At 30.6% G+C, this 22,776-nt stretch overlaps 3 protein-coding genes across 4 annotated transcripts; 1 reads left to right on the forward strand and 2 right to left on the reverse strand.

The window, feature by feature from the left end:
- Positions 1-2,503: 2,503 nt before the first annotated feature.
- Positions 2,504-3,258, reverse strand: LOC123200068 (17.9 kDa class II heat shock protein-like). The gene has a single exon (XM_044615171.1). The coding sequence runs from the start codon at positions 3,154-3,156 to the stop codon at positions 2,683-2,685; it is 474 nt and encodes a 157-aa protein (XP_044471106.1). The 5' UTR covers positions 3,157-3,258; the 3' UTR covers positions 2,504-2,682.
- Positions 3,259-5,826: 2,568 nt separating this feature from the next.
- LOC123201175 (AUGMIN subunit 1-like) lies at positions 5,827-11,198 on the reverse strand. 2 transcript variants are annotated; one of them, XM_044616650.1, is made up of 6 exons: positions 10,773-11,198; positions 10,561-10,693; positions 10,343-10,477; positions 10,112-10,235; positions 6,274-6,411; positions 5,827-6,178 (listed from the first exon to the last, which is right to left on the reverse strand). In XM_044616650.1, the coding sequence occupies exons 1-6, from the start codon at positions 11,029-11,031 to the stop codon at positions 6,071-6,073; spliced, it is 897 nt and encodes a 298-aa protein (XP_044472585.1). In that variant the 5' UTR covers positions 11,032-11,198; the 3' UTR covers positions 5,827-6,070. The 2 variants fall into 2 exon arrangements, with proteins under 2 accessions (XP_044472585.1, XP_044472586.1); XM_044616651.1 differs by lacking the exons at positions 10,112-10,235; positions 10,343-10,477; positions 10,561-10,693; positions 10,773-11,198 and adding an exon at positions 7,100-7,962.
- Positions 11,199-21,043: 9,845 nt separating this feature from the next.
- On the forward strand, positions 21,044-22,527 carry LOC123201010 (probable WRKY transcription factor 50). Its single transcript, XM_044616454.1, has 3 exons — positions 21,044-21,415; positions 21,502-21,625; positions 22,094-22,527. The coding sequence occupies exons 1-3, from the start codon at positions 21,187-21,189 to the stop codon at positions 22,215-22,217; spliced, it is 477 nt and encodes a 158-aa protein (XP_044472389.1). The 5' UTR covers positions 21,044-21,186; the 3' UTR covers positions 22,218-22,527.
- Positions 22,528-22,776: the final 249 nt, after the last annotated feature.

Here is a 22,776-nt window from a genome sequence, read left to right on the forward strand (position 1 = left end):
TCACGGAGCTACGATTTTCCCCGAGAGTCGACTACCTCTATGCGTCGACATTTAGCGTCGCAGTTATATTTTAACTGTATTAAGTAGCTCACGGATGTATATTTAGTTACCTCGTTGTTTGTTTATCGTTCTTCATATGTTCGTATGTATATATTTATTGTATGTGCATATGTGTACGATGTATTTTATCTGTCATTATATATAGATATGTATTTGATTTCATTCTATATGTGATTTGAGTGATGTATCGTAAAACGGTGAAATTCAAATTCTAAAAGTTGAAATACCCTAGAATGGTAATAATCAAAAAATTCTTCAAAAATCTGAAAAATACGAGTCGATATATCGTAAAATGATGAAATTCAAAAAAACGAAACTGAAATTCGAATTCTAAAAGTTGAAATACCCTAGAATGGTAACAATCGAAAAATTCTTCAAAAATCTGAAAAATACAAATCAATCTATCGTATAACGGTGAAATTCAAAAAAATAGAATTGAAATTCGAATTCTAAAAGTTGAAATACCCTAGAATGGCAACAATCGAAAAATTCTTCGAAAATTTGAAAAATACGAGTCGATCTATCGTAAAACGGTGAAATTTGAAAAAACGAAACTGAAATTCGAATTCTAAAAGTTGAAATACCCTAGAATGGCAACAATCGAAAAATTCTTCGAAAATCTGAAAAATACAAATCGATCTATCGTAAAACGGTGAAATTCAAAAAAATGGAACTGAAATTCGAATTCTAAAAGTTGAAATACCCTAGAATGGCAACAATCAAAAAATTCTTTAGAAATCTGAAAAATACGAGTCGATCTATCGTAAAACGGTGAAATTCGAAAAAACGAAACTAAAATTTGAATTTTAAAAGTTGAAAAACCCTAAAATGGCAACAATCGAAAAATTCTTTGAAAATCTGAAAAATACGAATCGATATCTCGTAAAACGTCAAATTTTGAAAAAACGAAATTCAAATTCAAATTCTAAAAATTGAAAAACCCTAAAATGGTAACAATCGAAAAATTCTTCAGAAATCTGAAAAATACGAATCAATATATCAAAATACCCCCCAAATTTTAATAACATTTCGTTTGACCCCTCAATTATATATTCCTAAAATTTCATTGAGAAATTTATAATACCCTTATAATATTTAATATCATAATACCTTTCATATGTTCGTATGTATATATTTATTGTATGTGCATATGTGTACGATATATTTTATCTGTCATTATATATAGATATGCATTTGATTTCATTCTATATGTGATTTGAGTGATCGTAAAACAGTGAAATTCGAATTCTAAAAGTTGAAATACCCTAAAATGGCAATAATCGAAAAATTCTTCAGAAATCTGAAAAATTCGAATCGATATATCATAAAACGGTAAAATTTGAAAAAACGAAACTGAAATTCGAATTCTAAAAGTTGAACTACCCTAGAATGGCAACAATCGAAAAATTCTTCGAAATCTAAAAAATACGAGTCGATCTATCGTATAACGGTGAAATTCAAAAAAATGAAACTGAAATTCGAATTCTAAAAGTTGAAGTACCCTAGAATGGCAACAATCGAAAAATTCTTCGGAAATCTGAAAAATATGAGTCGATCTATCGTAAAACGGTGAAATTCGAAAAAACGAAACTGAAATTCGAATTCTAAAAGTTGAAATACCCTAGAATGGCAACAATCGAAAAATTCTTCAAAAATCTGAAAAATACAAATCGATCTATCGTAAAATGGTGAAATTCGAAAAAATGGAACTGAAATTCGAATTCTAAAAGTTGAAATACCCTAGAATGACAACAATCAAAAAATTCTTTAGAAATCTGAAAAATACGAGTTGATCTATCGTAAAATGATAAAATTTGAAAAAACGAAATTAAAATTCGAATTTTAAAAGTTAAAAAACCCTAGAATGGCAACAATCGAAAAATTCTTTGAAAATCTGAAAAATACGAATCGATATCTCGTAAAACGATAAAATTCGAAAAAACGAAACTAAAATTCGAATTCTAAAAATTGAAAAACCCTAAAATGATAACAATCGAAAAATTTTTCAGAAATCTAAAAAATACGAATCAATATATCAAAATACCCCCCAAATTTTAATAATATTTCGTTTGACCCTCAATTATCTATTCCTAAAATTTCATTGAAAAATTTATAATACCCTTATAATATTTAATATCATAACATCTCCTAATTTTAATAAAATTTCATTTAACCTCTCTTAATAAATAAAGAGGTTTATATAAATGAAAAAAAAAAGATAATTTTAACGTTTTAGAAAACCATAAACATTTTTGTTTAAGAATAATAAATTTGGTCATTTTTACTTAAAAATAGTAACTTTAAACATTTTTATTTAGTAGAAAGGTATTTTGGCCATTTTTGATAATTTCCCTAATTTTTAATTGATATAATTTTGCCCGTTGGGTAAATTAATTATGAATATTAAATAAACTTGGGAGAACAACAATTTAAAAAGAAAAAATTCCGAAATATAGGCTTCATTGATAATATTTACTATGCACATCCACAAGAAAATCCTCACTGCATCCCAGAACAAAACAAAACATTATAAACTCAAACACAACAACAAAGAAAACGTAAGCCATCTCAAAAACCCACAATTTTATCTTATTGCCTGAAAACACGCCCACTTCAAATTCTTCAAGCAATCTTAACTTCAATAGTCTTGGGCTTCTTGGGCTCGGGAGGTGGCATTTTCTCCACGGTAACAGTCAACACTCCGTCCTGACAAACGGCCGAAATGGCGTCGGTATTTGCATTCTCAGGCAGCACGAATTTCCTCATAAACTTGCCGACCCTCCTCTCCATTCTCACATACTTGGCCCCTTCTTTCTCTTCCTCCCGCTTCCTCTCTCCACTTATGAGCAGCACATTGTCGTCCTCCACCTGCACCTTGATATCCCCTGACTTCAACCCCGGCATGTCCACTATGAACACGTACGAGTTGGGATACTCCTTCACGTCAGCCGGCGTCGCCGCCATTGCCTTGGCGTCCCTCACGTAGGTCCGCGTCGGAGCGTTGGACGGCTTGTCGGCGTCGTGCTCGGTCGCATCTATCAGGTGTTGCAGAGTCGACAAGAGGGGATCGTCTAAAGCCATGATCCTGAAATCCATATCGATGAGACAATTTTTTTGCGTATGCGGAAGATTTTATTTTACTTTCAAGAGAAGATGAAGCTTTTGAATTTCTTTGTGATGAAATGGGAGGAGGCAGTCTGTACTTTTATAGGAAGAAATGAGGAAGTTTCTGGAGAAAGACGGAATTTGTGGGGAGTTTTCTAGAGCTTCTTTTTTCAGATGTTCTACTTCATTCCAGAGTTTTATGGAAGGTCAAAATTGAGACTGAATTGTTCGGGCTGGCCCATGGCCCATGTCCTTGAGGAGTTATTATTTGATGAATTAATTTTTTTTGTTTAATTAAAATAATCAAATTTAGGAAGATATTATAAAAAAAAAAACTATTAATTTTAATTTTACGGCAATGTAATGAATTATTTAAATTAAATATAATTTTAGTCTCACCCTATATTAGTGTTCGATCCGAATCAAATTAGTTTGGTTCGAAAGTTGGTCCAACTTAATTTAACTAAAATCGAATTTGTTTACTTCGAATATAAATTAAATTTAAGTTAAGTGGTTTGCTCATTTTAGAATTTAGTTGAATTTGAGTTAGAAAGAATTCGGTTCAGTTTGATTGACGAATTAGATAGAGAGTTTGATTCAATTCGAATTTTATGTTTAACTCAATTTAAATTATATTAAATAATTATTAAATAACGTTGTTTTGTCAGTTAGTCATAAATTTAAACCATGAATCTAAGTTATATATCCGACTCATGAATTTAAATCGTAAATTTGAGTAAAACTCAAACCAAACTTGAACATAACTATTTTTATTTGAATCGAACTTGAACCGAATTATTTTTATTTAAACCAAACTCAAAGTACCTTTAATGTTCGCTTAATGAATTTGAATCAAATTTAAATTTTTTTTTTTTTTTCAAACTGAACTCAAACTAAGAAATGTTTTTGATTTATATCCACCCCAACCCTATATTACTCTATCTATGCCTTAAATTATAATATTAATATAATACAATTTTACTTTTTATTTACAATATCTCATATTTAAAACATGAAAGCAATTAATAGATTGATCACCCTGCACGCCTCAACTGTCTTGTGCGATCTGAAAGGGAAGCTTTGGTGTCCAAAGGGGAAATTGCTCTCTTTAATTATTTTTATTCTAGTTATATCGCACTATGAATGTGAAATAGTTACACTCAAATTTTCACTCTCGGCAAATTCACACTGAAACTCAAACTTGATTTTATCTAAATCAAGTTGAGTTCGAGTTTTGATAAATTCAATTTTGATTTAATTTAAATCTAATTTTAATCAAGTGTGTGAGAGGGAGAACATTGAGTGGAGGATAGGAGTTAATGGGCGGTGGTAAGGAGGTGGAAGAGAAAGAGAGAGAGGGAAAAAAAAAAAGAAGAAAAAGAAAGAAAGAACGATAAAAATTGGGTATTCAGACTAAAAAAAGAAAAATGAAAAAAAAGAGAAAAAAAATGATGATGAGATGGAAAGAAAAAAAAGATTGAAAAAAATAAAACGAAAATAGAGAAAAAAAAAGCTAATAATAAGATGAAAAAAAAAAAAAAGACGAGGAAGAAGAAAATAAAGAGAAGAAAGTGTTAGTAGGGTGGGAAAATGAAAGAATAAGAAAGAAATAGGAAAGAAATTTTTAAAAGAGTAATACTATATGTACCTATTTTTGATATATAATTTATATATACAGTAATGTATCATCATGTAATTAGATGATTTTAAAATATGTATCATCATATGATAAAAAAACATTCAATCACATGATAACACCTCATCTGTGTATACAAATTTTGTATCAAAAATAGATATACATAGTTTTATTGTTTTTAAAAATATAATTTAAGATTTGAAATTAAACAATAAAATTACTTTAATATCCTTTTACTGGCAAAGAAAATGAAAAAGTTTGAACCAAATTAAAGGCGTCAAATGGGCTAGGTCGGCCCGAGGCCTTGCAAAAAAATTTGACACAATAAAATTTGATATAATACTATAGCATCTTGAGCCTTCAGCCTAGTGCCTAGAAACAAGGTCTATGGGCTAGCCGACCCATTACTGTTTACATAATTAATACAAAATTAATTAATAATTATAATTTAAAATTTTATTTTTATTAAAATTAACAAACCAGCCCGTTTAAGACCCAGTTTTGATATATATTAGACAAGCCCTAAGCCTTATGAATTTTGTGGGCAACTAAACTCGAAAGCTTATTATTGTGTAAGCCTTAAGCCTGATTTATGGATCTGGTGGGCTGCATTAGAGCTAATCCAATTGGACCCACCGACACCTCTAGATAAAATGAATGAAACAAGGTCTATGGGTTAGCTGACCCATTATTGTTTACATAATTAATACAAAATTAATTAATAATTATAATATAAAATTTTATTTTTTATTAAAATTAATAAATCGATCCGTTTAAGGCCCGATTTGATATATATTAGACAAGCCCTAAGCCTTATTAATTTTGTGGGCAACCAAACTCGAAAGCTTATTACTGTGTAAGCCTTAAGCCTGATCTATGGATTTGGTGGGCTGTACTAGGGCTAGCCCAATCGGGCCTACTGACACCTCTAGATGAAATGAATGAATTGTCACTTTTAAAGTTTGAGTGAAAAAATGTCAGTATGGAAAAAAGGGGCGAGAGTATGAACCATGTCAAGGCATAAATTCACATCAAATAAAACCCGACTTAATATAATTTTCAGAATTCTGTAAACGTAACAAAAGAAGACATTGTAATACAAATCAACTTAAACAATTTTCAGGCACAGGGAGAGGCAAATGGCTGTGGGAAATTTTGCAAACAAGAAATCTAATCATTCTTTTGGGCCATATGAACAGGAAGACTACAAGTTAAAGCATCCAATTAGGTCTAATGTTTCTTACAATGAAAAATAATGGTGGGTGTCAGTCAATCGTTGGTGGCAAGGGCAGACTGTAGCACATCTTCAAGATATTTCTCAGCAGCAGCATACTGTCTCTTTTTGTCCTCAATGGCTAAAGCAGCCAAAGCTTTGTCCTGCAGAAACACAAAAAATGTACATCAATCCCAACCAAAATGTAAGGATTTAGAATTATAACTGTGGTTTTGTATTAACTAGAGCTCGGAATTACCGGTGGCAAGTCTTGGTAGCTCCTTAGAGTATCCAAAATGGGTTTTGTCTTCTTCTCTAACTCTTTTCTGTGCTCAGCCATTTCAGCTAACACCCCATGGCTAATCTCAGGGGTGTAGCCCAGACGATTGAGTAATGCCTGTGCAATAGGGTTTTTGTGCAGATTATACACACAAATTAATAAAATGCTGGCAATAATTTAACCATATGCTCTTCTTAGATATACAAATAATTATTTAAGAGCGACTCATCCCTTGAAACTTAATTGAAAAAAATACAGAAAAGAGAAGCTCTATACAATCTAGATCCAGGATTCCAATTTAAAAGCAAGAGTGCAAGTACATCAACTCCAAAAATTATAAAGAGTGACAAGTTCTAAATTTTGAGAAGAAATACTATATCTAAAATCCAATACTTTATGCTTCATATTGCAATATGTTAAAAATTTTAAAAGAGAACAAGAACTAGAAATAGAAAACATAACAAGAGAAGAAAGAAAGGATCTTGGGTGTTATAAAAATATAAAAGCCCCATATGACTTCTTCTAGTCTTGAATTTTTTGTTGCATTTGCTTTGAAGTAACTAATTGTGTCCCACCTAGTTATACTTGGTGCAAGAAACCAGATGTATATTTAAAAGAAATTATGAAATATCTAATAATAGCTAAAGAGTAATGAAGAAAAAAAGAGCTAGAGTTGCACAGAATTATTTTGTCTTTTAATTGTCCAGACAGCAAATCAATGTTTTATATTGCTATAAATGACAAACAAAAATAGTGAATCATAACTTTCAGCACTGTTTTTAGTTTTCACTTAGTGTTTTATTACCTTTTAAGAATGATTTTTCTCCTATTATAGAATCCATCAAATATGCACTTGGACTGATAGATGCTCCACCACCAGGCAAAGTAAATTTTAAAAATACCCGAAGAATAGTTAAGTTGAACTTTCTAAATTTTTTGCTGCCCAATCAAGGTTGCTCCTCGGAAAGGTTATACTTAAAAATCGAAAGAGAAAAAGGGGAAAAATGTTTGCATCTTGTGTTTCAAGGAAATCAAATAACCAAGAGAAAGGGTTATTTCATTGTTTTAGAGAGTAAATACAGGTCACTAATCTTTTAGGGCCCACAAACTTGAGACAGAAAAAATTCATTCAACTGCTATATATTGGGAGAAAGAATTGTGTGCTCCAGTGTTTCGAGGAAATCAAATAGTCAAGAGAAAGGATTATTTATTGTTTTAGAAAGAAATTACAGGTAAATAATTTTTTAGGGCCAACAAGCTTGAGACAAAACAAATCCATTCAACAGCAATATCTCAGAGAAAGAATTGTTTGCACCAGTATTTCAAGGAAATCAAATAATCAAGATAAAGGATAATAAATTTCATTGTTTTAGAAAGTAAATTGAGGTTCAGCAATTTTTAAGGGCCAACCAAGCTTGACTTGAAAGAAAGTAATGTTTGCATCCAATGTTTCAAGAAAAAAAATTATGAAGAGAAAGAGCATTAAACTTCACTATTGATGGAGGACCAAGGCCTTCAACTTGTGGAGGGAACACAAAACTATAACATAGAGAGAAAAGAGGTAGCGAGGTTGGGTGGAAAAAATGCAAGAAGCGTGGAATGAAGAAAAATCAAGTTTTACTAGAAGTCTTGAGTCCTAATTCGAGTAGGATCCTTTTCTTTGATAATCGTTGGTTTTATTTAGGAAAAATGTTTTATGTATAATTGGAGTCTTAAGTTCTAGAATTAATTTTTTAGTTTGTCAAAGAGTCTTAAATCTAGCCAAATTAGAAGTTTCTATTTATTGTAAAATTAGTTTTATTTAAAGATAAGTCTTCCTAGAGTCCTAGTTCTATTAAAATTTATTTTTTTAATGTCCAAGTTTCTTAGAAGTTAAAGTCCTAGTTAAATTAGGTATACTATTTCAAGTTGAATTGGTTTTCTTTTAATAGTTATCTAGGTAGATTTTTAGGAATTAGATTTTTTTAAGAATAAACCTTGTCTAATATAAAAATTATTCTTATCCCTTGTAAAGATTATTCTTATCCTTTTTAATTGTAGGTATCTAGCTGAATAAACTCTTAAATTTCTATTTTAATTTGGAGAGTTACTACCCTATATAAAGGATTTAAGCCTTTGTAAATTCAACAAATTCAATTCAATTGGTTGTCAATAAAAATTCAGATTTGCATTTTCAAGTTTGCATATAATTCCTACATATTCTTAAGCTTTGTTGAACGATTTCAACACAATTCGTTCTTGTGAACAGGATCACAAGCCCATCAACATTTGCCCTGCATCAATTATTTTAAAGGTAATTGCGGGTTCAATAAATTTTGAGGGCCAACAAAGCCTGAGAGAAAACCAAATTCAATTCAACGGCTAAGGCTAAGTACATGACCTGTTTTGATGGCTTCAAGTTAAACAATAATTAGAGACTGAGATCACATTACACAGAAAAACATTCAAGTGGAGTTTACTGATTTCAAACAAGCACAAAGAAACTGAAGAAACAAATAAAACTACCTAATTTTTCCTTAATCTTCCCAGGTCAACTTTGTCAATATTTCTAACATTAAGCTTCTAAATAATAAATTAGCATCAATTTTTTCAAAATTGAAAATACTTTATGAATGGGACTCCTTAATGAGGACCAAAATCAAATAAGGTTCTTGTAGACGTTAAAAATTTTCTAATCCCTAAACTTTATGTAAAATCAAGACAAATGATCGTTGTGTAATTCTCAATGAACTGATTCTATGTCATATACAATATTTATTTGTCTAGTCATGTGATACATTTCACACAATTAAACACCATTTTCCTTCACTTTTCTCATAACTCCACCATTTGTCAGAATGACTCTCATAATCTCACCTCTGTAACTCATAATCTATCAAGTACTTCTTAAGGTAAGTAACCACAAAAACCACATTTAGATTTTTACGTAGGTCAATTAGCCTCAATTTTTGAAATGAGTATTATCTATGGTAGACAAGATCAGATCCTAGAACAAGATTAACATATATCATGAATATCAAATTTTCAGTAAATCATACATGGAGGAATTCTTGTAAACCTTTAAAGGTAAGGAATCTTCAAAAGCATTATTCATGCATATGCCCTCGACAAGGTCTTTGTATAATTTAATAATGCTAAACTGTGTTGTCAAGTCCTAAGATGACAGTTACACTGGCCTAAATTAAAGAATTCCAGAAAGCTTAGAAATAAATTCATAGGATCTGATCTGGCCCTACTTCATCACTAAAACAAAATTTGGAGAGTGTGTGAAAAGAATAAATAATTGCTCAAAGCTTCTCTCATCCTTGAAAATTGTTGATAATATTGCAATACCAACAACTGAAGAACATCAAAAATTTCCTATTACCATATCTAATCTCCCATATCTCTCTCCAAATCTATTAGTTTGAGTTCAATGAAGTTATAAAAAGATACAACCAACAACTGTCCTGGCAAAGGTTCCTTCATCAAGTTTCATTATTGCTCTTAGCACATTATCAATCAAATGAAGTTTCTAAGATTCATTGATGCAAGATATGATTAAAAGATACCTTCTCCAATCCTAAGAGCTACTTTAACATCTTCCTCAACAAGTAATCTTTGTGTATTAATCAAATAATCTCTTAAAAAACAGTAAGTTGCAGAATGGGCCTTAGGTGGGAGTTAAATGTCATAATGATGAGTGGCTTTCTTTCTCAATTTATTTGCAAGTCATCCTTCTCCATTTAATATAGGGAGGCCATATTTGCAAAAATAAAAGCCGTAACTTTCAATTTTACCTCGGAAATTAATACTAGTAACAGCAAAATGTCAATACCTTGTAGTTGTTATACTGCTGCAGATATTGTCGCTCCTTTGATGCCATTACTGCCAAGTTCGTCTTCCAATTTTCCATTTGAGCTTCACAAGGAGCTACATCATCTTCTAGTTGTGCAAGTGTTCTATCAAAATAGATCAAACCAGTAGACATTGATTGAAAGATGCAATACAAATATGTTTCACGGCAAGAAATAGAATTAAATTTAACAAAGCTAATAAAATGCATTACCGCTTCAAATAGGTTAATCTTGAAATTGCCTTGCGGGTGTAATCAAGAAGAATTTTAGACTCCTTCTGTACTTTAGCCTTCTTCTCTTCTACAGCTGTTTTTCTCAACGAGATGTCACCCATTGCTACAAGAAAACTGAATAGATTTGACCGAATCAATCATGCAAAAAATAAATAAAAAGAAGATCGATGACATTGAAGAATAGAAAAAAAACGCACCTGCTAAGTTCAGTATCTCTTACATTCAACAAATTAGCTACATTAGCAAGAACTTGAGCTGAAGAAACCACGTGAGACGGCAAACTCTCTTGTGCCAGTCCCACATTCTCTAAGATCTCTCTAATTCTTGCAGCTAAAACCATCCAAATAGCAATTAACGAATTAAAACCAAAAGCCCCAAAATAAAATTAGAGGTAATTAGAATTTAGTACCTTGTGAGCGATACTCAGTGGCCTTTTGGCGAAAATCAGCGGCGACAATGTTAGCAGCTTGGGTCTTGGCTTGTGAAAGAGTGGCTAAATTGTACAAATGAGCGACGCTTCGAGTAGTGTATTCAAAATCAGGAACTTCTTTTCCAGCTGCTTCAAATTGTGAAGCCAACCATGCCTTGACTTCGGCAATTCGCGACGCATCGCTACCTCCTCCGCTCTTTAGGGACTCCGCCGCCGGAGTATCAAGTATGTCGCTCATTGTTAACCAATCAGTGAACGGAGAGAGAATCAATCAATGGTGAGATCAAGAAAACGAAGAGAATGGGATCCTCTTGATGCGTTAACGAGTGCACCTGAAGAAACAAGTTCGATTTTGAAGAGGCGAAAAGGACTTATTCCCACCCAAGAATGCTGTTATCTTAGTTTCTCTGTAATAATTTTGAATCTTATTTACTTGCATATAAATAATTAAAATTAACCGTTTTAAAAATTAAATTATTATTTTATCTATAATATTAAAAATAAATTAAAATTTAATTTCTTTTTCTTTATAAAATCATAACAACTCACATTTTTCCTCAAAAGATTAGTTTTCAATCTCTAATACCAAATTTGGTGTCATCACCAATGACAAAGCTTATTTGATGTATCATCATACTCTAACAGTGTCTATCCCCTCCTTTAGAACGTTAATTAATGCGAATTTAACTTGAAAAGATGAAGATAATGACCTAGTCTTTATTTGGGAAGACGATCATCTTCTCAAAAGAATATGTATGGGAAGATGAAGAGACAAAGTTTTTCGTCTTTTTAAGTCAGATTCGTATCAACCGGTGTTCCAAAGAAGAGGAGAGAGACTCTTGGAGCATGGTGATATGTCGGGGAAGCTTCATCATTGGCGATAGCGTCGGATTTTGAGTCGGAGATTGAAAACTAAAACTTAGGGGGAAATGTCATTTTTTAAAACTTGACCTAGAGAGGAAATTGTTAGTTTTTAGGGTTCAAGAGAGAAAAAGAGATAAAAATTTAAGGGGTTGAGTTTCTATTAATTTTAATCATCTATGGGTAGATAAATAGGATTTTCAAAGTTAATTAAAAAAAGTTGAGATAACAATATATTTTGGGTCAAAAATATTCCTTTGGCCTTTTAAAGACGGTCAACCGAAAATTTAAATTTATATACAGTTTTTGGTAAGGATGCAACAAATTTTATACACATGAATTAAATTGTTTTTATAATTTTTTATATTATACTAAATATATTTTTAAAATTTTAATTTGGCCAAAATACTTATTCCCATTATGGTTTACTGTATTCTCAATCTCTGATTTACTAAATTTTAAAAATTTAAATACTTATTCGTCACTCAACTTCCATTAAATTTTGCTATTAACATAAAGCGTAAAAATGTCTTTAATAATTTTATTTAAAAAAGTTAAAATCTATCCATTTTTCTTATTTTAGTTTTGAAGTCTGGCAATTTTTATCCTATTTTGGTTTTAAAAAGTTACTTCTTCTCTCCACCATATAGGGTTTCCATCTTTTTCTCATTTTAGGCACCCCTTGACTTTTGAAAACTTCAATTTCACCCGCTCTTCAATCTCAGTTTGCAGATCTTTTTTCTAGCATCCTTTCCCTCAGTCTCCAGCGTCCTTTAATGTAATATCTTCTAGCAACGTTGGTCTTGCCTTCTCTCCCATGCTCGAGTTATCCTCCAACAAATGACAGGAAGGGATGTCAGAAACGTGAACAACAGAGGGAGATGTTGTTGACAAGAAGAACTCAAACATTGTGCTTGAAGTCGGAGAGAATCATAACGACAAACTAGAGAGAAGGAGATGTGCGATGAACTTAAGAGAGGAGAAATCGCACGTGACATCATTAGAGGATAGCTTGAGTGTCAGAGAGAAGACAAGGTCAACATCATTGAAGATTAAGGGAGAGGACGTCGGATAAAAATCTATAAATTGAAATTGAAAAGGGGTTGAAATTGAAGTTTTCATAAGTTTGAGAGGATGGTTGCAAATAGAAAAAAGATCAAAATCCTAGATGGGGCCCAAAGGGGGATGGGGACTTTTTAAAATTAATTTAGAAGGAAATTATTAGTTTTTAAAACTAAAGTAGAAAAAGGAGATAGATTTTAATTTTTTTAAATAAAATTATTAAATGTTGTTTTCACCCTTTATACTAACCAAGGATTGAAAAACCGAACAGACCAGCTAGTTTGACTAGTCGAATCGTGAACCAATATTGTAGATAGTTGATATAAAGTGTGAAACCGTTTTAGAGTAAAAATCAGTTTGACCCATGGGTGAACCACTAGTTCATAACCGGTTCACAGTCAAACCCGGTATAGCGATTCACTATTCAATGTTTTATTTAAAAGTGAACAATTTTCTTTCTTTTTTTCCTTCTTCCATGTTGTGAAGTTTTCGTTGTTGATGACTTATTCTAACTTCATCACAATAGTTGATCTTTTGCCAACGACAGTTGGAAGACGTTTGCCGATGACGACAATAGTTGACGATGACAAGGACACCGCTGAATATTAGTTTCGATCACAGGTTTAGACAACAACAAATATTAACACTTGTATTTGCTATTGTTGTCGACAATATCGCAAGTTGAGACGATAAATGATGACAACAGATTCCCATGCTATAGTGACCAATGATTGTACTTCAACAATACTGACGACAGGTTGGTCATTGTAAGATTGTGTTATCTTTATTTAAATTTTTTCCGTCTAATCGTATAAAATTTTTTTCATTTGAATAAATAAACTGATAGCTTGAAATTTGTGAAATCTGAGTTTTAGAAAAGTAAAAAGTAGACTTTTATAAATATTTTCTTTGGTCAATTGTTGCAACAGTAGGCATTTTATATTTGTTTTCTTTTATCAATCGGTGTAACAGTAGACTTTTATTTTTTTTGGTTAATTGGTGCACAGCAAGCAAACAATACATCATCATCCTTATTTGTTCTTGTAATTTAATATGTTTTATCTTTTATTGCTTAATAATAAGTGAATTTATTATTTTTAATTTATAATTGACTTATCGTTATTGTGTATTTAATATGTTATTATTAATTTGTAATTTTATGCTATAAATTTGTAATTTTATTATGAATCTATATTAGATGTCTAAATGTATTTCATTTGTAATGTAATTAATTTTCAAGAATTTAAAAGTTAAATATCAATATTCTATAGAATTCTATATATATAATAAAACAATATATGACAATTTTCTTACAGCAAGCTAGAGTAGTGATTAATCAAATTACAAATATTGTTATTTCTTACGAATGTATAAAGTTATGTATGTCGAATAATAAACTTGATTATGAGTTTTTGAGTCTCCAACTTTCACATTACGAATATTGTTGTTATTAAAATTAAAAATTAAAAATTATATTTTAAAAACCTAATTATGTTATTATGATAAAGATATATACATTTATTTGCATAAATGGTATTTATTATTTACTTTACTACTCATACACATAGAAATTATGTTTCGCATTTTAATCATGACAGATGCAAATTATACAAGTTTTCTTTTCATAATGCTCTCTCTGTGTGTGTATACATACATACATACATACATACATACATACATATGTATATAACATATATATATATATATATATATATATATATATATATATATATATATATATATATATATATATATATATATATTTGATATATATTTTTACGGTGATTTGTTATTGTGTCCAACAGATCGATAAAGTAGAAGTATGTCATCATCCGGGGCTAGAGCTTCTTCGACACCATGTCGAGTGAGAGATGATATTGCTTGGGCATATATTTATGAGAATATTGATGAGAATGGGAAGAAGATCTTGAATTGTTTATATTGTGGTAAAACAATTAAAAGATGTGGTACATATAGAATGAAACAACATTTGGCCGTAAATAATGGTGATGTTGGTCCATGCACTAAAGTTCCTCATGATGTTAGATATCAAATGAAAAATGTATTAGATGATATTGCTACAAAAAATAAAGAAAAACAAGATTTTCATAGGCATGCAATTTCTTTTGGTGTTAGTGTATCTCAATTTAAGGGTGATATTGCACGTGAAGAATTCGAAGGGTTGTCTCCTCCAATGAACATAGATGAAAGTAATACTGGATCTTCTAAAAAAGAAAATAGATCGACAAATGATTCAAAAAGAAAAAGACTAATTGGTGTTAGTGATTTTTTTGCTCCAATGACTACTAATGGGTCTCAACCTTCAATAAGGAGTGTTTTGGCCGGAAAAGAAGCCAAATAGAGAGCTGACATAATTGTTGTGAGGTTCCTATATGATGTTTGCATCCCTCTTGATACATTAAATTTTATTTATTTCTAGCTTATGTTAGATGTCATAACTGCAATTGGGTTTGGATATAAGCGACCAACATATTATGAATCATGGGTGAATTTGTTAAACGATTCAAAGAAGGAAGTTCAATTACTTGTTGATAGTTATAGAAAAAATTGGGAAAACGTTGGTTGTACATTTATGACTGATGGTTGAACAGACATTTCTAGTAGGTCATTGATAAATTTTTTAGTGTATTGTCCAAAAAGGATTTTTTTTTATCAAATCAATGGATGCATCTGATGTTGAAAGGGAGCAAACACGTTATTTGGGTTGTTTGAGGAAATAGTATTATGGGTTGAGCCTAAGAGCATTTTTCACTTTGTGACTGATAATAGAGTTAATTATAAAACAGTTGAAAGATTGTTATCTGAAAAATATCAAAATATTACCTGGTCGTCTTGTGTAGCACACTGTATTAATTTGATTTTCAAGGATATTGGTGAAATGGATCACATTGTCAGAATTTCTAGATATGCATCTCTTGTCACAAAGTTTATTTATAATCATACATTATTGATAGCTTGGTTAAGGAAAAGAGAATGATGGAGAAAAATTATATGACCTGGTGCAACCCGGTTTGTTATAACTTTCATTGCATTGTAAAGTCTTTTTGAACGTACGCATGACGTGTAAGCGATAGTCACTAATAGGTTTTCTTATTGATTCCAAATATGCGAAGAGTAATCAGGGCAAAGAGGTTGTGATCATAATTTTGAACAATAATTTTTGGAACGAAATATATATAATTGTAAAAGTTGTGAGACCATTGATTCATTTGTTTTGTATTGTAGACTCAGATGAGAGACCTTCATTAGGATATATCTATGATGGAATGTATAAAGCTAGGTTGGGGATAAAAAAGTTGTTTAAGAATAAAAAGAAATTCTACAAGCCTTATACTCAAATAATCAAGTTGAGGTGGGGTAAGACATTGTGTCAAGGTATTTATGCAGCTGCGTATTACTTGAATCTTGCCTTTCAATATGAATCTTTCTGCACAAAACCAGAGGTATTGTAGGGTTTCCTAGATGTTATTGAGAGTAAAACGTGTATGTTTAATGTTAGTAAGACGAAGTTAGTGGAAGAGAGTCAAATGTTTCATGATTGTGAAAGGAGTTTCTCACGTTAGCTTGATATTCAAATATCTAAAATCACACGACCTGGTATGAATTTAATTTATATGTTTTTTTGTCTTTATTCTTTTTCTAATTTATGAAATTCTATTACATAATTATTTACATGTTATTTTGTATTAGATGAATGGTGGAGAACATATGATTATAGTACTCTCAATTTACACAAGTTTATAATTAAAATTCTTAGTCAAACGTCAACATTTTCAGGCTATGAGCGTAATTGGAGTGTTTTTAAACGCATATATACTAAGATGAGAAATAGATTGGAGCAACAACGTGTAAATGATCTTGTTTTTATTTATTATAATTTACGGTTATAAAATAGGTAACACAATTATCAATTATGCATCATTACATTTATAAATATTTTTATTGAGACTATTTTATCATATTTAATGATTATTTTTACAATTTTACATATGATTGTACCCTGCATAATGGGTATTGATATATGACTCTTTAATTTTTTAATTATTTACTTGTTATCATTTTAGCTATTTAGGTTATGTTACAAAAAATCAAATTTTGATCCAACTGATTATGAAAGTATCAATAAAACAGACTTTTAGATAGTGAACGAGGAAGAGGAGTTTGGTGAACTTAATGCAAATGAATTGGATCAAATACTTTATAGAGAAGGATCTATTCCCATCAATAATAATCCAACGAATTATGATTTATCACATAATTTCCTTGATAAAAACATTTTTTTGGCACTTACACAAATATTTACACACTTATATAAATAACCGAGTTTTAGGTTGAAAAAAAATAAAATGTTTAGTCATAAATTTTGTAGATAATGCTATTGAAGAGAATGACATAGAAGATGAACAACTGATGGAGGGTGCAACAGGAGCGATGACAAAATCTTTTATCATTAGTGATAATGAAGAATGACCAATTACTCATTTATTAAACTTTATGTTAAGTGAATTATATTTTTGATATGTTTTGTTGAATGTTGGATTGAATATTATTTATTCAATAATGAGTATGTTGGTTGGTTAATTTTATATTTTATTTAATGCATATATTAGATTTGTGTTTTGTTTGGATGTTCGATAATTAATAATGCATATGTTTGTTGAATTAGATTTGTTTAATATATATGTTTTGTTTTGATAAAAAGTTAGTAATTATTACTTATTAGATTTATGTTTAATAATGCATATATTTTGTTAATTGTGAAAACTAAAAAGTATGTATAATATAAAAATTTAACATGTAAAATATATGTAATTACTAATTAAATATAATTTTTTAAGATTTTTACATAAAATTGTAATTACGGTCCAACTGACCAATCCAAATGGTCTGATCGAAACCAATACTTAAAACGGTTTTTATCCTAAACCGGTTCTAAAAACCTTGATACTAAAGTTGAATAATTGATAAATATTTGAGTTTTTAAAACTTAACATATAGAAATTTAGAAATTGACTAAACCTTGGATGAAAAAAAGGCTTTTGGTTGTTCTAATTATTTTAAAGGCCAAAGGACTATTTCCCATTTAAGTTTTAGTTTAATCTTAAAAGCACACATGCGACAAATAAAAAACTCAAACACTTACACATCTATAAACTTCCGTTAAAATTGTTGTTAAATATAAGGGTAAAATTATCATTTAATAATTATATTAAAAATATATAATTTTATCTTATTTTCTCTCTCAAGTTTTAAAAATTAACATTTCACCATCGAATCTTAATTTTGAAAAATAACTTCCCCCCTCTCCACCAAATCTCTAAGTTTTTTCTTCACACCTTCAATCACTGGCCACCACTGATGGTCAAAGGCCCCAAACTTTGCTAGATGATGAGTATCGTCCTTCACTAGACTCCAAGGATGACACTCATTGTCCAAAGGTCGTCCTTTGGATAACGATATCTTTATCTGTCGTAAGGCCACCGTTTGTTGAAGAAAGTGGCTAGATTTCAAGTTTGATATTCTAAGGGAAAAATGAATTTTTTAAAACTTAATTATGAGAAAAATTATTAGTTTTTGAATCAAGGGAAGAAAATGAGATATAATAATTTTAATTATTTTAATATTATTAGTAAAATGACGATTTTACCTTTTAATCCTAATAAAAAATTCATGAATGTGTTCTAATAGAGTAAAACTTAAATAAATATTTTAGTTTTTTTATCTACTATTTATATATATTTTTCATTTCACCAAAACTTGGTTAGGGCCTATTTTAAATTACAAATCAAGTGGCAGAGTGGTTGTAAAAGCCAATCTTTTTGAGTAACTACCAATTAATCCAACGGTTAAGAATTGCTTTAGAGGGACGAAGTATTTCAAGAAATTTTATTTAATTTTATTTAATTTTTTTTATATCACTTAACGCCCATTTTTTAAGTTGCTTTGCCGTGGTCAAAAACTCAACAGACACTCTGCTGCCTTTTTTTTCTTATTTTATTCAATTTATATAAATGAATGAGAATTGTCACGGTTCAACTTGTTTGATTTATCATGTATCAAACAAAAACATCAATATCACCTTCATGCCCTAATATTATGACTCTCCACTCATCCAATCCAAGTATTTTAAGGACTCCAAATTCACCTCTTAGCAAAAGGCCAAAAGACATATTCCCATCCTAAGTTTATTGCAAACCTAAACTGGAATTTGTTAAATATTAAAAATCTAAATTTTTACCTGTAGGATATTAAAATTAATAGAAATAGTTTGTTTCAAAAGTAAAATCATTATTAAAAATAATAAAATATTATTTATTTTCCCTGTAAGTTTAAAAAGCTAATAATTTTTTTTTAAAATTAAATTTTGAAAGATCACTTTTTTCCCTTGCTAGGTTTTGCATTTTTTGGCCTTCTCTCCCTCTGGTAACGATTCTCTCTTCTCCCCCTTCTTTAGCATCTTCATCTCTTATCATTCGTCTTCATCGAAGATGAAGTTAAACAAATTTAATTGTGAGGTAGTGGAGGTAATATTACGCTTGTAACCAAATATATGTATCCAATAAATGGGTTACTCATTCAAATATCAATATTACATTTTAGTTGTCTTTATCCTCTAGTGCCATTTCTTTGGTGTGTCACCATAGCTCAGCGAGGTAGAGCCAACATAACGATGGTTGATCCACAATATAATTGTAAATCTTGGTATTATAGCCAAAGATAGTATAGGAGAAAATTTAGAACTTCAAGTCAACACCTTGAGTTTGAGACACGAAAGGATGTTAAATGTCAGACTTCACCCTATTCAAATGAATGAGTGTTGCACCAAAGAAGCAACCAATGTGTGCTTAGCATATAACGATTAAACACGTTACTTACATATAGGTCAATCCAAAGTATGGATAGAAGACCTTCTATCTATAAACAATATTATAAAAAAAGAACTCTTAAAAGTTTTAATTGTTTCCACAATCTCTTCGACATGTCACTTCAGTTTTCTTTTGCTACAAGCATCTCCATCCTTAGCCATTCTACAACCTCCTCAACGTGTGACTTTTGATTCTTATTACTATAAGCATCTTCACCCCTTGTCATTATGAGATAGAAATCACTTCCCACTTTCCTAGAATCCCACGATCATCCAATTTATTCAAAAATAGAGTTCATTAGATAACTAAATTCATTTTACTCTAATATAAATAAATATATATATATATATATATATATATATATATATATATATATATATATATATATATATATCCTATTATTCAATGACTCCTTCCTTAAATCCTATAATTACAAGATTGTACAAAAGGAGTAATTTTAGCTTGTTACAATAACTTTGTTAGACTTTCACCCATAAAATTTAATAGCATAATAATGAATATAGGTGTTGAGTAACAAACCGAACCACTATAAAATATCCTGTTGACAGTCATATATTTGGTTGAAATTACAACCTAATCTTGCATGCTTCTAGATGGCGGAAGTCAACATATATATATATATATATATATATATATATATATATGAATGCCTTGTCCTTAAATTTGAGTTTTCATGAACTGTGTCAATTCGTTCTAGATGACAGAGGCGATGTATTTTGGTGGATGATGCTTCCTCGAACCAGATATAAATGTGAAGTAAAAGATAAATGCAGCTGAGCTGATTTGACATATGACTAAAGGAATTGCCATTAATTAAAATTGAAATTTGGAAATAATACCCTAAAGCTGATTGGCATTTGCAGCAAGTATCAAATTTCCCGGGAAATTGCTCGTGAATTTCTCCCAGTCAATCTCAAGTCTTGTTTTAATTTTGTGGGCAACCAAAATTTATTAAAGTGTTGGTTGGTTTTGGAGTCTCCAGTCAAAGATTCCCAATCAAGACTCCATTGTTCGCTAATATTGACCTCTTATCCTTTTATAGTCCATTCATGATCCATGCTTAGAATTAAAAAGGAAGAACATGAAAAATTAGAATATAGCGTTATTCTGCTGGAATACTAAACGAGTTCAATTCATAATGAAAACTGAAGTCACTTTCTCTCCTGATTAGGATGAATCAATCTTTCCCCGTTGTTGAAGGGTGGTATGAGATTTGATCTACTTAAACATTTAATCACATAATCATATGATGATATATTATTTGTACTTCAAAATGTAAACACATAGTATTACTCAACAAATTTTACATCTCTTGGTCTTCTTTTTAAACACATAGTATTACTTAACAAATTTTACATCTCTTGGTCTTCTTTTTAAGTCATCCCCCTATGCCCCACTCCCTGTACGTCTTACAATCTTCCCTTTTCTCCTCACCACTCAGAATTCACGTTGAAGCTTCCAGTAATATCCCACGAACCTCAGCAAGAACCCACCTCCAACTTATATTTCTATAAAACAAGCCAGTGCTGCAATCTCTTCCTCACAACCCTATCTTGTTAGATATGTCCGATATGTCAAATAGTAGTGTAAAATTTCCGCCCCAGGACTCGCCTGAGAGTGACTACACCGCCGAGCTGACCAATTTCGAGTTATCGGATTACTTAACATTTGATCAGTGGCTAGAGGACGATCAAGCGGTCACAATTTTCGGGGCTGTCCAGAATCCGGTTTATCGAGCAAATGAAGTTATTGGATCCGAAGTTAGCCAAACTGAAGGGCCAAGCAACACCAGTAAGCAATAAGCCGTAAATTTGTCTTGAAAATTTTAGCCTGGTGAGTATTTACACTAACCGTTCCTGGGTTATGCGTGGCATTAGATGAAAGTGGCGGGGAAAGAAAGAGAGTTGCATTCAAGACGAAATCAGAGATTGAGATACTGGATGATGGATACAGGTGGAGGAAATACGGGAAGAAAATGGTGAAGAACAGCCCGAATCCCAGGTAAGAGTTAGATTTTTACGTCTAAATACAAGTTTTGCAGAAGATTTTTGCGTCCCGCTCTAATACCATGAACTAAATAAAACTGATTCAATTCTAATACTATTGGTAAAAATTATTGAATTGAATATTTTAGGGTTCTAGGAATGTCTGTAATTCCACCATACAATATGAATTAGACTAGTTTCTTGCTCTTGAAACCATCCAAAATAAGGGCTTTCAGCGAAAAAAGTTATACTGTATTGTCTAGAGTAATAAATTTTTCATAAAAAATCCAGTAACTTTAAGGTCTCCACCAATACTATTTACCCAAATCATAATCTTTAATTATATTATACTTATATTTATTAATCAGTTAAGTTCATATAAAAACTGTTATCCATTTTATTAAATCAAAATCTTAATTAATGTTAGCATATATTAGAAATTTCTAACAGGTTTATCTATCATTTGATGTGACTAATAACACAGGAACTACTATAAATGCTCGATGGAAGGATGCCCAGTGAAGAAAAGAATTGAGAGAGATAGAGAAGATCCAAGTTATGTAATTACAACATATGAAGGTTTTCACACTCATCCAAGCTCCAGCTAGGTTTTCGAATTCTTCTCTGCAAATATTATTACTGCTTCACCCATGCACGTCTGTAAAAGGGAAGAAGAACCAGTGTTAAGCTACAATTTGTGGACAATTCAGCCGGGCTAAGCAAAGCAGTATGTTCTTGAAATTTTGTAATATAATTTTGCATGTATAATTAATCATTAAGGTCTTAGAAATTAGGTTAATGAAACTCTGGTCAATTTCACTGCATTATTGTCGAGCTCTATATGCCCACTTTTGGCTCTCATAATATATGTATTTACTATAATAGAAATAATACATTTGCATGGTAAGTTTCATTGAAGCACCTTTTTAAGTTGTGAAATATTCTTCCTTTTCTTGTTTTAACTGGCAATGAAACTATATGCTTAACTTTGTGCATAAATAATAATATATCATCATGTAATTAAGTGTTATTTTATCTTTAATTTTTAAATATTCAATCATACAATGACTATACATAAAATTATACATAAAAGTTATGCATAATAGCACTTCTCTTTAACCAGCCGCCTCATAATATTTCTCTTTTTTCACTTGAAAAGTGGGTTGT

Source organism: Mangifera indica, chromosome 17 (genome assembly GCF_011075055.1).
Source record: "Mangifera indica cultivar Alphonso chromosome 17, CATAS_Mindica_2.1, whole genome shotgun sequence".
Taxonomy (NCBI): domain Eukaryota; kingdom Viridiplantae; phylum Streptophyta; class Magnoliopsida; order Sapindales; family Anacardiaceae; genus Mangifera; species Mangifera indica.